This window comes from Fragaria vesca, linkage group LG3, assembly GCF_000184155.1.
Source record: "Fragaria vesca subsp. vesca linkage group LG3, FraVesHawaii_1.0, whole genome shotgun sequence".
NCBI classification, from domain to species: Eukaryota; Viridiplantae; Streptophyta; class Magnoliopsida; order Rosales; family Rosaceae; genus Fragaria; species Fragaria vesca.
Window position 1 is genome coordinate 4,693,910 of NC_020493.1, and position 18,325 is coordinate 4,712,234.

The 18,325-nt window shown below is 43.1% G+C and overlaps 3 protein-coding genes and 1 pseudogene across 3 annotated transcripts in view; all 4 read left to right on the forward strand.

Annotated features, from left to right (window-relative positions):
• LOC101299165 (fatty acid 2-hydroxylase 1-like) overlaps positions 1-2,513 on the forward strand; it is a 6,212-nt gene extending 3,699 nt beyond the window's left edge. Inside the window, exons 3-7 of the mRNA XM_004293660.1 lie at positions 683-775; positions 1,217-1,413; positions 1,494-1,599; positions 1,934-2,080; positions 2,189-2,513. Of these exons, the coding sequence (XP_004293708.1) occupies positions 683-775; positions 1,217-1,413; positions 1,494-1,599; positions 1,934-2,080; positions 2,189-2,314 (669 nt within the window). The 3' untranslated portion in view covers positions 2,315-2,513. The remainder of the gene's footprint in view (positions 1-682; positions 776-1,216; positions 1,414-1,493; positions 1,600-1,933; positions 2,081-2,188) is intronic.
• A 604-nt stretch (positions 2,514-3,117) lies between these two features.
• On the forward strand, positions 3,118-3,540 carry LOC101304952. The gene has a single exon (XM_004295383.1). It carries the CDS (start codon positions 3,118-3,120, stop codon positions 3,538-3,540), a length of 423 nt encoding a protein of 140 aa, XP_004295431.1.
• A 10,047-nt stretch (positions 3,541-13,587) lies between these two features.
• On the forward strand, positions 13,588-15,324 carry LOC101305545 (annotated as a pseudogene).
• Positions 15,325-16,374: 1,050 nt separating this feature from the next.
• LOC101298293 (fatty acid 2-hydroxylase 1-like) overlaps positions 16,375-18,325 on the forward strand; it is a 3,426-nt gene continuing 1,475 nt past the window's right edge. The window contains exons 1-4 of the mRNA XM_004293657.1: positions 16,375-16,596; positions 17,346-17,412; positions 17,886-17,978; positions 18,109-18,305. Coding sequence (XP_004293705.1) covers positions 17,362-17,412; positions 17,886-17,978; positions 18,109-18,305 — 341 coding nt within the window. The 5' untranslated portion in view covers positions 16,375-16,596; positions 17,346-17,361. The remainder of the gene's footprint in view (positions 16,597-17,345; positions 17,413-17,885; positions 17,979-18,108; positions 18,306-18,325) is intronic.

Genomic DNA, 18,325 nt, shown 5'->3' on the forward strand with positions numbered 1-18,325 from the left:
GTCGGCTAAAGTTCACAGACTATAGCCGACGAAAAAAATTATTCAGCCGATGAAATATTACTTTCGTCGGCTAAAGTTGACCATAGCCGACGAAAATTTTAAATTAGCCGACGAAAAAAAAATTCGTCGGCTAAAGTGGACTTTAGCCGACGAAAAAAAAATTCGTCGGCCTGGTTTTTTATTTTCGTCGGCTAAAGCCTTTCTTCTGGTAGTGTTCATCCAATGAGTTTTGGTGCTATGTTTATACATGCAAGTATCCAGCAGCATAATGGTGTTTCAGAAGTAGTTGTTATCTTTCTCTGGTTCTTAAGATTGCACTGCCTTGCTTAATTGAAATTATTTTCATAAACGTTACTTTCTTTTCTTGTCAAGTTAATTTAACTTTCAATTGTTGAGGGGTGGCAGAGGCTTAGCTTGACTTCCCTTCGTATATATGCATTCCAGAAGGCATTAGAAACAACAGTGTAAACAATTTGTTGTCAATTCTAAATGACTAGTATCATTGATATGTGTCCATATATAAGAATACCTATCGGGTTCCACTTATTTTTGAGCGCCTTTGCACAATTTCAGATCTACAATTTACAACACTTACTTGACATATAATGTTTGTTGCGAGTCAATTTTTTTGTTTTAGTAATTCATCTAACTTTGGCCTTCTACACCCCTGGAACTTTTACAGGTTGGTCATCTTGGCAAAGGTTACTATGAATGGGTTCACCAACCTGTTGTCAGCAAGGAAGGCCCCAGATTCTTTGCAAATGACTATTTGGAGGTATTACTTTAAGATCTTGCACTCATAAATTCAAACAGGCATACAATACCCGAATACCACATAACTAAGTGCAGCCAATATTTGTGGCGGTATATAGTCACAAGTCATAGCCTTATAGCCTTAGTAATCCTCTTCAAGTAATACAACAAATTTGGATTTAGAGACCTTCTTTTCAGTTAAAATATGTTGAGTGTGATTAAACTTTTTAGCACTGGAACTATAGAATATCTGTTATGGTTATAGAACAGCGAAGAAGCATTAATAACTAAGCCTAAATGAGATGAAATAAAATGGATATGCTAAATGTTTGAAGGTTATAATTATTTTTTGGTAAAATCAGTTCTGCTAGTTTGTCATGATGTCTTTTATGTGAGTTCAAATTTTGGTAAACTTCTCATCAATACTGTTGTGGTCATCTATTGACCCATTAACTTGAAACAGTTCTTGACCCGCACAACATGGTGGGTGATTCCACTAGTTTGGCTGCCTGTAGCATCCTGGTTAGTCTCTGTGTCTCTCCGAATGGGGCTTACTTTACCTCAGGCAGCTTTAGCGGTGGTTGGTGGAATCTTTATTTGGACATTGTTGGAGTACGTTATTCATCGCTTCCCTCTTCATATGAAAACAATAAGCTATTGGTTGGTTCCCTATCCATGTCTGTCATCTCTTCTTTCCCCCTTTTGATGTATTGCCTTCCTAATTTGGTCACTTTTTGTAGGGGAAACACCATTCATTATCTTTTTCATGGTTGCCATCACAAGCACCCTATGGATAGGATGCACCTTGTTTTCCCCCCTGCAGTGACAGCTATTCTGTGTGTGCCGGTAGGATCCATTTCACAACTCGACTAGACTAGTCTGCCTAAACACTTAGCAATGAATAGGCTGACACGATCGATCAGGATAGGGTGCAATCAAGGATTCTGCTGCTGTAGTATGCATATAAGTTTCACCCAGTTATAATTTATCTGAGCGGAAGAAGAAATTACATGCTGCTCAATGCAAATAATTTTTTGATGAAAGAAATCTCATCACTTTGATAATTGGCTCATAAGATTGCACTATTCTAGTTTGAGAGTGATTTATTATTTTTGCTATATAAATCATCTCGGTTATATCTCTCTGCTGTTTCTGATATATCATGGTATATGTCTGCTAGTTTTGGAATATGTTTAGGCTTTTATCACCTCCATCAGTTGCTCCGGCTTTGTTTGGAGGAACCGTATTTGGATATGTAGCATACGATGTTACTCATTACTTCCTGCACCATGGGAAGCCGTCCAATAGATTGACTCAAGATATGAAGGTAACAATTTGGTGACTACTTAAGACATCCTGTCCTGTGCACTCGTTCTGTCATATTTGATAGTATTTGTTTCTATGCCTTCATAAATGTCTGTGTTTGTGTTGACAGAAATATCACTTGAACCATCACTTCAGAATTCGAAGTAAGGGATTCGGGATCACTTCCTCCTTATGGGACAATGTTTTCGGAACAGTGCCTTCAACAAAAGCAGCTGAGAAAATGAGTAACCAGTAGCACTGGCTGGTTAACATGGTGTTGTTGAGGTTGTTTTGTTGACTCAGTTAGCTTGGCTTAATCAAAGTTGTTAATAAGTTCCTGCATATTAGGAACATCCTGTAGAGTTTGAATTGTTCTGTAACAGGTACCATGTTTTTAGAACGTGGTTGTTTTGTTTTGAATTCCTTATCTTGTAAAGGCTATATAAAGCCTAGTTCTGCATTCAATAAAATTACTGAAGTCATTCAGATAAACTGAGTTCTATTGTGAGTGCTTTGGTCTTACAAATTCTGGTATCAGAGCCCCACAAAGGGGGCCTGATTGTGTGATTAGAGTGTTTGAGTGAAACACAGTAAGGAAAAGTGAGTAAGAGAGAATGGCGGTAGAAGGAATTTTGTGCCCGTGTCGATTCCTAAATTCGACGGACATTATGATCATCGGTTGATGCTTATGGAGAATTTTCTCCGATCCAAGGAACTCTGGGGTCTCATAGAGAATGGGATCCCAACGTCGATGCAAGGAGCTCAACAACCAGTCACTTTCTCCACGGTGGTGGCAGAGAGAGGACAACAGACTGAAGCACAATGTAAGCAGGTTGAGGAGCAGCGTCAGAGGTCGGTGAGCCGTGGTTTGGTTGGTTAAGGTGTTTAACTGACAACTTTGAGGTCACGGGTTCAAACCTCACGGACATATGTAGGGTGTGTGAGTTATTAATAAAATGTTTTTTTAAAAAAAAGGAGCAGCGTCAGAGGATCGAGGAGATGAAGTTAAAAGATCTCAAGGTTAAGAATTATTTGTTCCAGGCCATAGATTGAACAATAATGAAGACAATCTTTGACAGGGAGAGCTCGAAGAGTATTTGGGACTCGATGAGACAGAAATATCAAGGTACTACTAGAGTGAAGAGGGCACATCGGCAGGCCTTAAGGAAAGAGTTTGAAGTTCTCCAGATGCGAGAAGGAGAAAAGGTGGACGAGTTTTTTGCTCGGACACTCACAATTGTCAACAAGATGAAGGTTCATGGGGGTGCAAACATGACACAAGTTGAAATCATCAAGAAAATTTTGAGGTCAATGACCTCAAAATTTGATTATGTTGTGTGCTCAATTGAGGAATCCAATAACTTGGATACGCTGACGTTAGATGAGCTACAAAGCAGCCTCCTTGTTCATGAGCAGAGGTTGAATCATCATACTGGAGATATAAAAGAAGAACAAGTTTTAAAGGTTTCTCATGAGGAATAGTTTGAAGGAAGAGGCCGAGGCAGGGGATATGCAGCTCGAGGCCGAGGAAGAGGTAGAGGGAGGCAAGCTTGGGCACTTCCAATACGAGTGTCCTAGTTGGGAAAAGAAAACCTATTATGCCGAGATTGATGAAAAAGATGAAATGCTCCTAATGGCGTATGAAGAGACTAACAACTCAAAAAGGGAGGAAGTTTGGTTCCTTGATTCAGGATGCAGCAATCATATGTGTGGGAATAAACAGTGGTTTGCAGTTCTCGACGAGACGTATAGACACTCTGTGAAGCTCGGTGACAACTCAAGGATGAGAGTAATGGGCAAAGGCAACATAAGGCTTGAGATGAATGGAATTAATCAGGTATTGACAGATGTATACTACGTGCCTAATTTGAAGAATAATTTGTTCAGCATAGGCCAACTTCAAGAACATGGTTTGGCTATTCTTATACAAAATGGAGAGTGCAGACTATATCACTCAAGGCAAGATTTGATTATGCAAGCAATGATGACCACCAATCGCATGTTTGTCTTGTTGGCAAGTGTGGTACATGAAGCTCCAACATGTTTGCAAGCAACTACAGATGATATTTCAGAGTTGTGGCATAGGCGGTTTGGGCAGTTGAGCTACAAAGGTCTGCGTACTTTACAGCACAAAGAGATGGTGAAAGGGCTTCCATGTTTCAAGGCTGCAACAAGAACTTGTACTGAGTGCTTGGTGGGCAAGCAACAGAGGAAGATCATTCCGAAAAAGAGTCAGTGGAGAGCAAGTCACAAATTGCAGCTTGTACATGCTGATCTTTGCACTCCAATAACACCATGTTCTAACAGTGGCAAGAGGTACATCTTGACATTTATCGATGACTTTAGTCGAAAAGTGTGGGTGTTATTTTTGTTTGAAAAGTCTGAAGCATTTGCAACTTTCAAAGTTTACAAAAGTCTAGTTGAGAAGGAGTCCAATGCATTGATATGTTGCCTACTTACTGATAGAGGGGTAGAATTTACCTCTAATGAACTCAATGAGTTTTGTAAAGTTAATGGTATTGGCAGGCAGTTGACGGCATCTTATACCCCACAACAAAACGGGGTAGCTGAACGCAAAAACCGAACCATTATGAATGTGGTAAGGTGTTTGCTCTGTGACAAACAAGTGCCCAAGCAATTCTGGCTAGAAGCTACAAGGTGGACTGCTCATGTTATTAATCGAAGTCCTACACTGGTGATTAAGGACAAGATACCAGAAGAGATGTGGAGTGGAGTGAAGCCTAAAGTAGACTACTTTAGGGTTTTTGGATGCCTTGCTTATGTTCATGTGCTGGACCAGAAAAGAAAGAAGCTAGATGATAAGAGTATTAAGTGTGTGATTCTCGGAGTCAGTGAGGAGTCCAAAGCCTATAGATTGTATGATCCATTTGCAAGGAAAATTATTGTGAGCAGGGATGTAATTTTTGAAGAAGACAAGAGTTGGAATTAGGGGAGGACAGATGAAGAGGTTAAGCTCGATGTACTTGATTGGGGATCGGAGATGCTGACTGTGTAGATGGTGATCAAGATTTCAGTGACTCTGATGAGAGTGAAGGAATTGTAGAAGATCGAAGAAGAGGACCAAACTGAAACACCTCCTCGAGTTGATTTGGAAACACCTCCTCGAGTTGAAGCAAGCGCCACATGCATGGTACAGCAGAATTGAAGCTTACTTTGTCAAAGAGGGTTTTGAATGATGCAATTATGAGCACACTCTTTTTGTCAAAACAGAAGATGGAGGCAAGAGGTTTCTTATTGTGAGTCTGTATGTTGATGACTTAATCTTTACTGGGAATGATGCATGCATGTTTGAAAGCTTTAAGAGTTCCATGAAGGTTGAGTTCGACATGACAGACTTAGGGAAGATGAAGTATTTCCTTGGTGTCGAAGTTGTGCAAAGTTCAGAAGGTATCTACTTGAGTCAAAGGAGGTATGCTTGTGAGTTGATTGAGAGATTTGGATTATGTAATGGTAACTCAGTGAAGAGTCCTATTGTACCCGGTTCTAAGTTGTCAGTAGGTGGAGGAGGCGATAAGGTTGATGCAACTGTGTACAAGCAGTTAATTAGGAGTCTCATGTACATTACTGCAACTCGACCTAATTTAATGTATGTGGTATGTCTCTGGAGCAGATACATGGCCAATCCTACTGATTTACATATGCAAGCAGCAAAAAAGGTTCTTCGGTACTTGAAGGGAACTGTGGGATTGGGTGTATTCTATATGAGAGAAGGTACTGGGGAACTCTTAGCTTATTCTGACAGCGTTTATGCCGGGGATACTGATGACAGAAAGAGTACGTCTGGTTATGTGTTTATGTTGAATGGTGGAGTAGTTTCTTGGGCTTCAAAGAAGCAACCGGTGGTGACATTGTCTACTACTTATGTTGAATGGTGGCAGCAGCTTTGTGTGCTTGTCAATGTATGTGGTTGCGGAGAGTGCTAGAGATGATTGGGAATTCACAGAGCAAGTGTACTACCATGATGTGTGACAACAGTTCGACGATTAAGTTATCCAAGAATCCGGTCATACATGGAAGAAGTAAGCATATAAATGTAAGATTCCATTTCTTAAGGGATCTTACAAAGAAGAAGGTGGTGGAGTTGGTTCATTGTGGAACAGGGGATCAATTGGCTGATATCATGACCAAGCCATTAAAACTTGATGTTTTCGAGGAGTTGCGTGGTAAGTTGGGAGTTTGTGAGGTACCAAGCATAAACTGAAAGCATACTGCTTCAGTTTAAGGGAGGATATGTTGAGGTTGTTTTGTTGACTCAGTTAGCTTGGCTTAGTCAAAGTTGTTAATAAGTTCCTGCATATTAGGAACATCCAGTAGGGTTTGAATTGTTCTGTAACAGGTACCATGTTTTTAGAACGTGGTTGTTTTGTTTTGAATTCCTTATCTTGTAAAGACTATATAAAGCCTAGTTCTGCATTCAATAAAATTACTGAAGTCATTCAGATAAACTGAGTTCTATTGTGAGTGCTTTGGTCTTACACATGGATCTTCTTGCTACTGTTGTAGTGTAAGCCTTTCTGCCTCTCAAATCTCATTTTCTAGCAACATCTTGCATATTTTATTTTTTCTTTTATTAAAATAGCTACCGCTGGAGCCATAGTTTTGTCTCACTTTTCTCTAAACCCAAAAATGATCTGGAAGATGAAATGTTTTTATACACTGTACTGTAAACTTCTTTAACCACTATCTACCTGATTTTTCTACCACAACTTGACCACCTAGAGAACAATAACGTGCTGATTATATCCAGTTCACATTTGATTTTAACTGGAGAACAATAACTACAGTATTTGGGGCTATGGAACATGACCCGCAAGACTACAAAATCTCCATATACATGAAGGACTTCTGGCTGCTTTGCATATGTAAAACAACTGATGGGGTTTGGTTTCTTTGGCTCCATATGACCCCCGGCCCAGAAATTGACACTAATATTCTTGTTCATGTATCATGTGTGTTTGTTACTACAATAGTCGATTGCAGATGTATGTTCATGCTCTATGCTGTTGAATATTCTTCTGCTTGCATTTTCATATGGATAGAATTAATTCGAGTAGCGTAGAGGCATATCATGTACTAATGTAAACTTGGATTTGGGAGACAATCCTTTAACTAGCAAAGAGTCTGTTAGGATCATTCCTAATCCTCAGCCTAATCCTTCAAGCCCATCAGCCCATCAGCCTAATCTACCTTCATCATGTGATCCCTCATGTACAGTTGCGTCTTCTTGTGACAGCAACTCAGTTCCCAGTTACAGCAACTCAGCTCCCAGCAAGAGTCTGCAGCTTATGTTTTGTCTCTCTAGGCAGTGCCTAGTTTGTTGGCATTCTAGTAGTAGTGGTCCTTGCCAACTGTAACGTTTGAATTCATCAACCCACCTATATGTAAGGAACTTCCTCTCCTGGAGAAGGCATGAATGAAATGAATTCAGTTTAATTTCTTTTGTTTTCCCTTTCCGTTGCTCTTGAGCTTATCATTTGGTATTCAGAACCAGAGCTTGGAGGGTCTCCGATGAGAAACCTCCAAGTTTCAAACCCATCCTCCACCCACCCCACATCTGCCTTAGTCCCACCCATCCCACCGCCTCGCAACGACAATATCCAGCAACCAAACCGCTCGGCAATACCTCTTTCCACCGACATTTAGCCACTTTTTAGGCTGCCGTCGATGGCCTTCAATCTCAGTATGATGATGTGCAGCACGCCATCGCGGCGATAGCACGCAGCCAAACTCACATGAATCACCAGTTCGCTGCTATCCAAAACATCATTCTCAATCGGTGGGAAAACCACCCTCCCTCAACAGCACCACAATCCGCTGCTGTTGCCCCGTCATCCGCCCCCATCATCCACAGTTTGGAGCCTTACTCGCCACCTACACCTCCCTCACACCCATTGACCTTTGGGTCATTCTCTCCGGCGCCAACTACACCTCACCTCACTCTCCCTCAACCCACACTCACTTTATTCACACCTCCCCAACTCACTTATAACACCTCCTCTCACCATCCTCACATGAGTTCAGCGCCACCACAGTACTCGACCATCTCATCACCCCATCCATCCCCTCACCAACAACACATCAACTACAATCCTCCACCACCAAATCCTCCGAACAACACCGATTTTCCCCCTCCACCAAATCCCATTCCCGAACACCACCACTACCGACCCCCGCGAGTCGAACTACCACGTTTCAATGGCGAAGACGTGGTCGGCTGGATAACCTTGGCAAAGCACTACTTGCGGGTTCATCACATACCGCCCTTCGATCGCGTTCAAACAGCAGCATTACACTTTGGCAATGACGCTTCAGTTTGGATGAGTGCTTATGAGCTCCGCCACCCCAACCCGACATGGGACGAGTTTGTGGCAGCCCTCATATCTCGTTTTGGCGGTGGCACTCAGTCCAACTTCAAGAGCGCCCTCTCCCACCTACAACAGGCCGGGTCTGTCGACGATTTCATTCTTGCCTTCACCAAGCTCTCTTGTCGCGCTTCGGATTGGCCCGACAATGAACTTGTGCACATCTTCATTGGGGGTCTGCGCCATGAGCTTCAGCAAGATATCCAAGTGTCCAACCCTACCACCCTAGACGAGGCACAACGCCTTGCAAGCTTATTTGAGGCGCGCAACGCTGAGCTTCGCCATTCCCAACCTTACAGACCCCGCACCTTTTCCAACCCACTTCCCAATCGTTTCCACACAACCTCCCTTTCCACTTCACATCGCCCCCCCCCCCCCCCCCCTGCACGCCTACCCCCAACAAACCCCACACCTCCCACTACCAGAACACACCTTCCCACTCCGCCACAAAACACCAATCCTCGTTCCCCCTTCCGCCTCCTTTCCACTACAGAACAGAGAGAAAGGCGAGCCAAAAACCTTTGCTTCAACTGTGATGAGCAGTATTCCACCACCCATGTGTGCAAACGGCCATTTATGGCCATCCTCGACTTCGCCCAACCACCTGACGAGTACCCGGAGGTTGACACTGACCCACCGTTGCTCACCGAGGAGCCAACCCTTGATTCCTCCGACCCCTTTACCCACTTCACGCCATCACCAACACAAAGCTCTGTGATATGATGCGTTTCAAGGGCTCCATTGGCAATGTCACCATTAACATCTTCATTGATTGCGGGGCCGCAATGAACTTCCTTAACCCGGCTGTCATCAACAAATTGGGTCTGCCAATTGCCCTCGCCGGGCCTCTTCGATTCACAGCTGCATCGGGCCATTCACTCACTCCTTCTGGGGTCGCACACAACGTCACGGTACAAGCCCAAGCCTACAGTTTCACCGACTCCTTCTTTTTGTTGCCGGTGATTGGCTGCGACCTTGTATTGGGGGCACAATGGCTGGAAACCTTGGGATTTATTGGTTGGCACTTCCGCAACAAACTCATGGTCTTTGCAGTGGATGGCCAGCGCCATGTTTTGCGCGGCGAAACCTCCAACCCAGAGGCCGACATCGATGCTGTCGATATCTTTGACCTCATCCCACACAAGCAGCTTGAGTCTTTCTCCCCTCCCCTTGCCATTCTAGCCGCAGTCGCGCCACCAGCGCATCCACCAGAGATCACCCTTCTTCTCCAGCAGTTTGGGCCTCTTTTTGACGCCCTAGTGGGCCTTCCTCCCCACCGAGCCATCGACCATAGGATCCCACTCCTTCCTAATTGTGGGCCGGTCAATGTTCGCCCTTACACTTATGGTCACTCCCAAAAGTTTGAACTTGAAGCCCAAGTCACCACCATGCTAGCTCAAGGCATCATTCGCCCGAGTTCTAGCCCATTCTCGTCACCGGTGCTTCTTGTGCGCAAGAAAGACGACAATTGGCGCTTTTGTGTGGATTACCGGGAGTTGAATGCGGTCACGGTCAAAGATTGTTTTCCGATCCCCGTGGCCGATGAACTATTTGCCGAGTTACATGGGTCGTCCGTTATACCAAGCTTGACCTCCGGTCCGGTTATCATCAAATTCGGATGCACGAGGCCGACATCTACAAGACCGCATTCCGCACACACGATGGACACTACGAATTTGTGGTGATGCCCTTTGGCCTCTCGAATGCTCCATCCACTTTTCAAAGCCTCATGAATGGTACATTTCGGCCCCTCCTTCGTAAAGGCGTGCTCGTTTTTCTTGATGACATATTGGTGTATAGCAAGGATTGTGAATCACATTTGATACTTTTGGAAATGGTTTTGTGCATCTTGCAATCTAACCAACTGTTTGTTAAGTTATCGAAATGCGAGTTTGCTCAATCAAGTGTGCACTATTTGGGTCATATAGTCTCAGCCCAAGGTGTTTCAATGGACCCAGAAAAGATCAGCTGCATTGTCAACTGGCCCAAGCCCAAGACAATTAAAGCATTGAGAGGATTCCTAGGTCTAGCGGGGTACTACCGCCGTTTTGTCAGGCATTTCAGCATCATTGCACGTCCTCTCACTGATATGCTCAAGAAGGAGAACTTTGTATGGTCGTCAGCTTCCGAGCAAGCTTTCGTCGATCTCAAATCAGCCATCACCTCAGCTCCGGTCTTAGCTCTGCCCAACTTCAATGAGGAGTTCTTCATCGAAACAGATGCCAGTGGATTGGGGATCGGTGCCGTGCTCTCTCAAAGCAAACACCCCATCGAATTCCTCAGTCAAGCTCTCTCTCCACGTAACCAATTGCTCTCTACATATGAGAAGGAGATGTTGGCAGTGCTACATGCGATTTCTAAATGGCGTCAGTATCTTTTGGGTCACCACTTCACCATCATCACTGATCACCAACCTTTGGTACACATGTTTCAACAGCGGGTTCACACTCCGACACAACAGAAATGGATCTCCAAACTCTTGGGCTTCGATTATGCAGTCCAATACCGAGCGGGTAAGCTGAACACTGTGGCTGATACCTTGTCCCGCCGTGCAGAATTTCTCAGTATTCACGGCATCTCAACCCCCATCTTTGATTGCCTTCCGGCAATTGACCAGGCCTGCCGCTCTGACCCAAACGCCAGCGCCATCATCAGTGCCTTGGCAACAGGTGGCCCTACACCGGCGTGATTTTCACTTGCTGCCTGTCGCCTCATGTATAAGGACAGGGTTTTTGTTCCCGCTACTTCCGATTGGTGCCCTAAGATCTTGTTTGAGTTCCATGATACTCTCACAGCCGGCCATTCCGGTTTCCTCAAAACTTTCAAGAGGTTGACACGCAATTTTGCGTGGCCTGGAGTTCGCCGGGATGTTAAGAAGTATGTGGCGTCATGTGATCAGTGTCAGCGAGTCAATTCGGAGCACCGCCACCCTTCTGGTCTTCTCCAACCACTTCCTATTCCTGACACAATTTGGACAGATATTGCAATGGATTTCGTCGATGGGTTACCGGCCTCTGCTGGCAAGACCTCTATTTTGGTAGTTGTTGATCGGTTGTCCAAATATGGTCATTTCGTGCCAATCAATCATCCTTATACTGCTGCTCAAGTCGCCGAGGTGTTCACCAAAGAGATATTTCGGCTCCATGGCATGCCCAAGACCATTGTCAGTGATCGGGACAGGGTGTTTATCTCAAATTTCTGGGAGCATTTTTCAAGCTTCAGGGCACTAAACTTTGCCGGAGCTCTGCTTACCACCCCCAGAGTGACGGTCAATCTGAGGTACTCAACCGCACCTTGCAACATTACTTGTGATGTTTTGTTAGTGATCGACCGGACTCCTGGGTTGATCTACTACACTGGGCTGAATGGTGGTACAACTCCACTTTCCATTCAGCCATCAAAATGTCCCCCTTTCAGGTAGTCTATGGGATTCCACCTCCTTCGATCCAGCGTTACATTCCGGGCACTACAACCAATCATGCGGTGAATGTGGCTTTGCAAGACCGCGATGAGCTGTTGCGCAACCTCAAAGATCATCTCACTTTAGCCCAGAATCAAATGAAGCAACAAGCTGATAAGAAACGCACTGATCAGTCATTTGAGATTGGTGACTGGGTGTTTCTGAAATTGCACCCCTATCGGCAACAATCTTTGGTACGCCGCCCTTCACAGAAGCTTGCCCCTCGCTTTTATGGACCATTCCAGATTGCTGCCAAGGTTGGTTCAGTTGCCTACAAGCTCCTTCTACCAGACAATTGCAAGTTGCACCCTATTTTTCATGTGTCTCTTCTTAAACGCCGCATTGGTGATCACACACCGGTTGCTTCTACATTGCCTCAATTTGATGATCATGGCATCATTGAGTGGAAACCAGAGCGTGTGCTCGACATGGCTATCTTCACCAAGCATCGGCGCCCAATTACGAAATGGCTTGTGGCTTGGCAGGGTCTTCCTATGGAAGATGCGACTTGGGAGGAAGCTCATGCCATGGTTCGCAGGTTTCCAGACTTTCAAGCTTGAGGACAAGCTTGTTCTTATGGGGGGAGGACTTGTTAGGATCATTCCTAATCCTCAGCCCAATCCTTCAAGCCCATCAGCCCAATCTACCTTCATCATGTGATCCCTCATGTACAGTTGCGTCTTCTTGTGACAGCAACTCAGTTCCCAGTTACAGCAACTCAGCTCCCAGCAAGAGTCTGCAGCTTATGTTTTGTCTCTCTAGGCAGTGCCTAGTTTGTTGGCATTCTAGTAGTAGTGGTCCTTGCCAACCGTAACGTTTGAATTCATTAACCCACCTATATGTAAGGAACTTCCTCTCCTGGAGAGGGCATGAATGAAATGAATTCAGTTTAATTTCTTTTGTTTTCTCTTTCCGTTGCTCTTGAGCTTATCAGAGTCTCTGCTCATCTCCACCGTGCCCCTCCGTCGGGGAGAAGATGGAGGGGGGAGGCAAGTTGAAGGTTGTGGTACCAGACTATCAGATATGTAATCTTGCCAGCAGTCACCAAATTAAGGCATATTTAGGCAGTTTCGAAGGAGACTAGTATACAAAATACAAAGCCGTGCGTTACAAGTTAACTGGATTGTGTAATTATCTCAACTCATTATTAGAAGTTGGATTTAATTAGTTAAATACCGTGACTGATGTATAGTAGCAAAGCCATGATATTGATTTATCCAAAAAAAAAAACACTTGTTTCACGCCATAACCAATACTTTGTTTCTTAATATTAAGAAATATAGAAGCAACGAATTTGAAAATAACATCAAGTAACGTGTAGGAGATTGAATCACTATTCTCTCAAGTGATGGTCCTTGGTTAGGCGGGTTGTATTGCTGCAACCTTTCATACATAGGCAATTGGCAATTCATGCAATTGGAAGCAAAAGTCTAGCTTAATTAGCTTCTTTATTTCATGATGTCTCCTTCATCTTTAAATTTGCTGCCACCTTCAACTTGAGCACAAGGCCGGCTACAACAATCAATAAGGAACACTGACCATAAAAAGGAACCCAGTTCGGGCGTTTTCTCCACAGCTCTCACTTCAAAACGCAGAAACCCTTCTGGGGGGGTTCTGAATTCGTTTAGGGAGAGGAAGAGTCTTTGTTCTGGTTAAAATTGGTTCCGAAGTATTATAGGTGACAAGATGGTTGCTCAGGACTTCCAAGTTGATTTGAATAAAGCCCTTGTGTTCCAGGTAAAAAAGTGCGGACACTGCATTTCAGATATTGTATTTTTCTGTAACTTCTATCACTGTAGATGAAAAAGTATGCTCAGTAATAGTTGGTGTTGTGTTAACAATTTCTTTTACCTATTCTGAAGATTGACAGTCTATTAATTCTCCTCTGAAGTGTTTGTTTGGCACTTCCCAGGGGTATTTACCACTTGATGACTTGAAGTTTGCTCCTCCTTAATTTTCCTTCGCTTTTCTCCTTGAATCTTTCTTTACTTCTTTCACAAGTATTAGAGGATGAGCTTGCTCTTTCCCTGTCTGTTGTGCCTCTGGTGCGTCTGATTAGTTTTAGTCGTCCAAACTTTTAACCTTTGACATGTTTCCAGGTTGGCCATCTTGGAGAGGCATATCAACAGTGGGTTCACCAGCCTATTGTCTGCACAGGGAGCCCTCGATTTTTCGATAATGAAATTTTTGAGGTACAGCCAGCCCCTTTCTTCGTGCCTAATAGTCACTCTGTTTACGGATATATATGCTTACTTGCTACCTTGAATTATTAACATTCACTAACTACTTGAAACAGTTCTTGACTCGCACTGTGTGGTGGGCAGTTCCTACCATATGGCTTCCAGTTGTGTGTTACTTAATCTCCATGTCCGTTCGGATGGGCCATTCTTTTCCTGGAATAGTTCTGATGGTTCTTCTTGGCATTTTTTGTGTGGACATTGCTTGAATATGTGTTGCATCGTTTCCTTTTCCACATTGAAACAAAGAGCTACTGGTTAGTCTCTCCCTCTCTCTTCTCTCTGCCCTATGTCTCTGTGATTTTTCTTATTCTTTTTCTTTTTATGGTAATATATTCTTTGAGAATACTGTGCTAGCCAGTTTTCTGATATTGCTTTATTAGGGGGAACACCATGCGTTATTTTCTCCAGGCTCCCATCACAAACACCCACTGGATGAGCTGCGACTAGTTTTCCCTCCGGCTTTAACAGCTATTTTCAGCCTTCTAGTATGTAATTTCCTCTCACATATGCATCTTTACTCGTACCAGTTACCACGCGCGAGGTCACTCTTGCTATAATGCTATGTTGTGCTTCATGTCTTCAAAAGTCTTCTACTTATGCAGCATTATAATTCTTTAAAGTCGTCTTCGTCTAGGCATCAAATCGAGAGTGATTTACTTTTTGAAAATGATTTTCAGTATATGAAATTATGAAGCATATTGTTTAAACTTACTACTTATGGATTTCATCAGCCAAATCCGATTATCTGATATATCATGTTATATATATGTCTAGTTTTGGAATATGGTTAGGCTTTTATCACCTCCATCTGTGGCTCCGGCTTTGTTTGGAGGGATGTTATTGGGATATATAACATATGATGTCACTCATTACTACCTGCACCATGGGAAGCCATCCAAACGATTGACTCAAGGTCTGAAGGTAACAAATTGGATCGATACCACTTAAGACTAGCTCCCTGCATCCTGCATGTCTTCTCCTCTCTTTCTGTCATATTTGATAGCGTCTACTGCATTTCTATGCCTTCACAAATGCCTGCGTTTATGTTTGACAGAGATATCACTTGAACCATCACTTCAGAAATCAAAGCAAGGGATTTGGGGTCACTTCCTCCTTATGGGACAAGGTTTTCGGAACATTATTGTCTTCAACAAAAGCTTCCGAGAAAATGAATAACCAGTAGCACTGGCTGTGCATGGAGCTTCTGGCTACTGCTGTAGTAAACTAGTAACTAGTAAGCCTTTCCCCTTTTCATATTTTCTCTTTACTCATCATTTTTCACATTCTAGCAACATTTTGCCCTTTTTGTATGCAGCTAAGAGTCATAGTATACTGTTCTCTAATCCCTATCTATATGATTTCTCGTCCATTGACTGCAGTATTTGGAGCTGCGTAACACGACTTAGAAGTACAATAATGACTTCTTCAACACATGAAGGACTTCTGGCTGCTTTGTATATGTAAAACTGTTGAGGGGTTTGGTTACTTTGGCTCCATGAGACCCAAGAAACCGGCTCTGTAATAAAATTGTTCTTGTGTCATGTATGCTTGTTACTACAATAATAAATTGGACATCCATGTTCATGCTCTATGCCTTTTATTTTTCTTCTGCTTCCATTCTCACATACATAGATCTCAAGCAATGTGATGACATATTATTCACTGATCTATACCTCTGAGGCTCTGAGCTGCAAGCTGCTTATTCCTCTTTAGGAGACATTGAGACAACCGGCCGGCCGAGTACTCTCTATTCCCCGCCGGTTTGCCCTCCTCCACTTCTCCTCCGGAGATGGAGGAGGCAGGCAAATTGAAGGTTGAGCGAACCCGAATTTTTCCAAGAATAAAAATAACACAAAACCTTGTGTTACAAGTTAACTACATAATACAAAACCTAGCCATACGTTACTCTTATATTCCAGCGTCAAGAACAAAATACTACTTCTGTAATAAGCAACGGATTTGAAATATTATTAGAGAAATAAAAACTGTTTTAAGCATCAAGCAGAGAGGTTACAGAGAGGAGGCCCCTAAATCTGTTGGCGTTGACTCCCCCTAAAAACTGTTGGCGTTGACGGACGTTGAGGGCGCGCATGCTGGGACCCAGCGTTTCTAGCAGCCAATCATATCCCGACACGTCAGAAAGAGAGCTGGAATGTTGAAAAGGCGCCAGAGTGGCCACGGTTAAGGAAAAGGCAGAATCCAACTAGAACGATTCGTCGATGCCCATACAAAATTAGACGGCGCAGATCTCTCCACCCCCTTAAAGAACCCAGCTCGTGAAAAAACTAGAGAGAGAAACTGAGACGTGAGTTTTAGAGAGAGAAACTGAGAGAGAAAAGATTTGAGGAGTTTTGGGGTTTTTCCTCGCTATTCTGACTAGAGAGGAGAAAAAGGAAGAGTATTTTTGTTTCGGGTCTGATTGGATCCGAGTGTCCGACCCGGCCCGCATTTTCAGGTTTGTGCTTGTTTTGTTCCGATTTCAATGCTTTTTGTATGTTTTGTGCGGTTTGTGGATCTGGGTTGTGCCGGGTTTTGGCTAATTTGGGGTTCTGGGTTTGGTCATGCATTTTAGGGTTTTTGGTTTTGAACTGTGTGTGTGCTATATCTGATTTGATGAGGTTAGTTCAGTTTGATTGGTAAGAAGAATTGGAAAAGGGGAAGAAAGAATGAGGTTTTGAGGGTTTTGTGGTGACTGGTGAGTGTTAAAATTTTTGTTGCTCTGAAAGTGGGGTTGGTATCAAATGGAAGGTATTGCTTGAAATTGAAGCTTTGGGATAAAGTAAAAAGCTTGGATCTAATTGGTGTGGTAGATGATGATCATGCTGACTTTTTTTTGGTTTTGTTTTGTTTTGGTCAATACTTTGGCTGAAGATTGGTTCATGATGATTGCGGTTTTGGTATTAAACACTTGCAATGATGATGCTGGGTTGAGCTAGAGACTGATTACTGGTATAATAATGTTACCAAACTAAGTTGGGACTTTTTAGTTCCCGACTGTATTCTGCCTCGGTGAATTGAACGATGTTGGTTGTGCTGCTTTTTGTTTTTGATGTTTAGGGTAGTGCTGATAGAATCATAGGAATGATTCTTTATAGGATGAGAGTATAAAACCTTCGTTGTTTATTCCTTGACGTTCTTCCGGTTCTGATTGTGAAAAATAATCTGGGGTTTTAATCAGTCCTTTTCTGCTTGCTGTTCCAGCAGTGCTATCAGTGACAAGATGGTTGCTCAGGACTTCCAAGTTGATTTGAATAAAGGCCTTGTATTCCAGGTAAGGCTACATTCTCATATGTCTCTATACCTTTTGAGGGTAAAGTATGTGGTCCTGCTCATTGCCTTTCCAATCGGCTTCATTGCCTCAAACCTATGTCCATTTAGATCTCAGGGCTCAATTAGAAAACCATTATAATGGTTCTCAGATATTGTTCTTCTGTTACTTCCTCTACATGTCTATATTTATCTGGCATTGTCTGAACAATTTCTACACCTATCGTGAAGATTATCAGTATTCTTCTCCTATAATGTTTGTTTGGTACTTCCGTGGACCACTTGAATTTTTCTTCTCCTTTGCCATCTCGGGCAGTTGTAAACATACATTTTCTTTTCTCTTTCAAACTTCTTTACTTTTTTCGTACTAGTATTTGTCTATTTGAGGAGCTTGCTCTTTCTTTCTCTAACCCTCTCTTTTGCATTTCGTGTGTGTGATTAGTTTTAGTACAAACTTTAACTTTTGATGTTTGACAGGTTGGCCATCTTGGAGAAGCATATCAAGAATGGGTTCACCAGCCTATTGTCTGTGTGGAAGGCCCTCGATTTTTCGAAAATGAATTTTGGGAGGTAGTGCCAGCCCCTTTGTTGCCTATAGTCACTCTGTTTATGGATTTGCTTACTTGCCAACTTGAATTATTAATATTTATTCAGCTATAATAGAGCTCTGTTTCTGACTTATTTTGAATACTTGAAACAGTTCTTGACCCGCACTGTGTGGTGGGCAATTCCTACCATATGGCTTCCGGTGGTGTGTTACTTTATCTCCAAGTCTGTACGGATGGGCCATACCTTTCCTGAAATAGTTCTGATGGTTCTTTTTGGCATTTTTGTGTGGACATTGCTTGAATATACGTTGCATCGTTTCCTTTTCCACATTGAAACAAAGAGCTATTGGTTAGTCTCTCCCTCTCTCT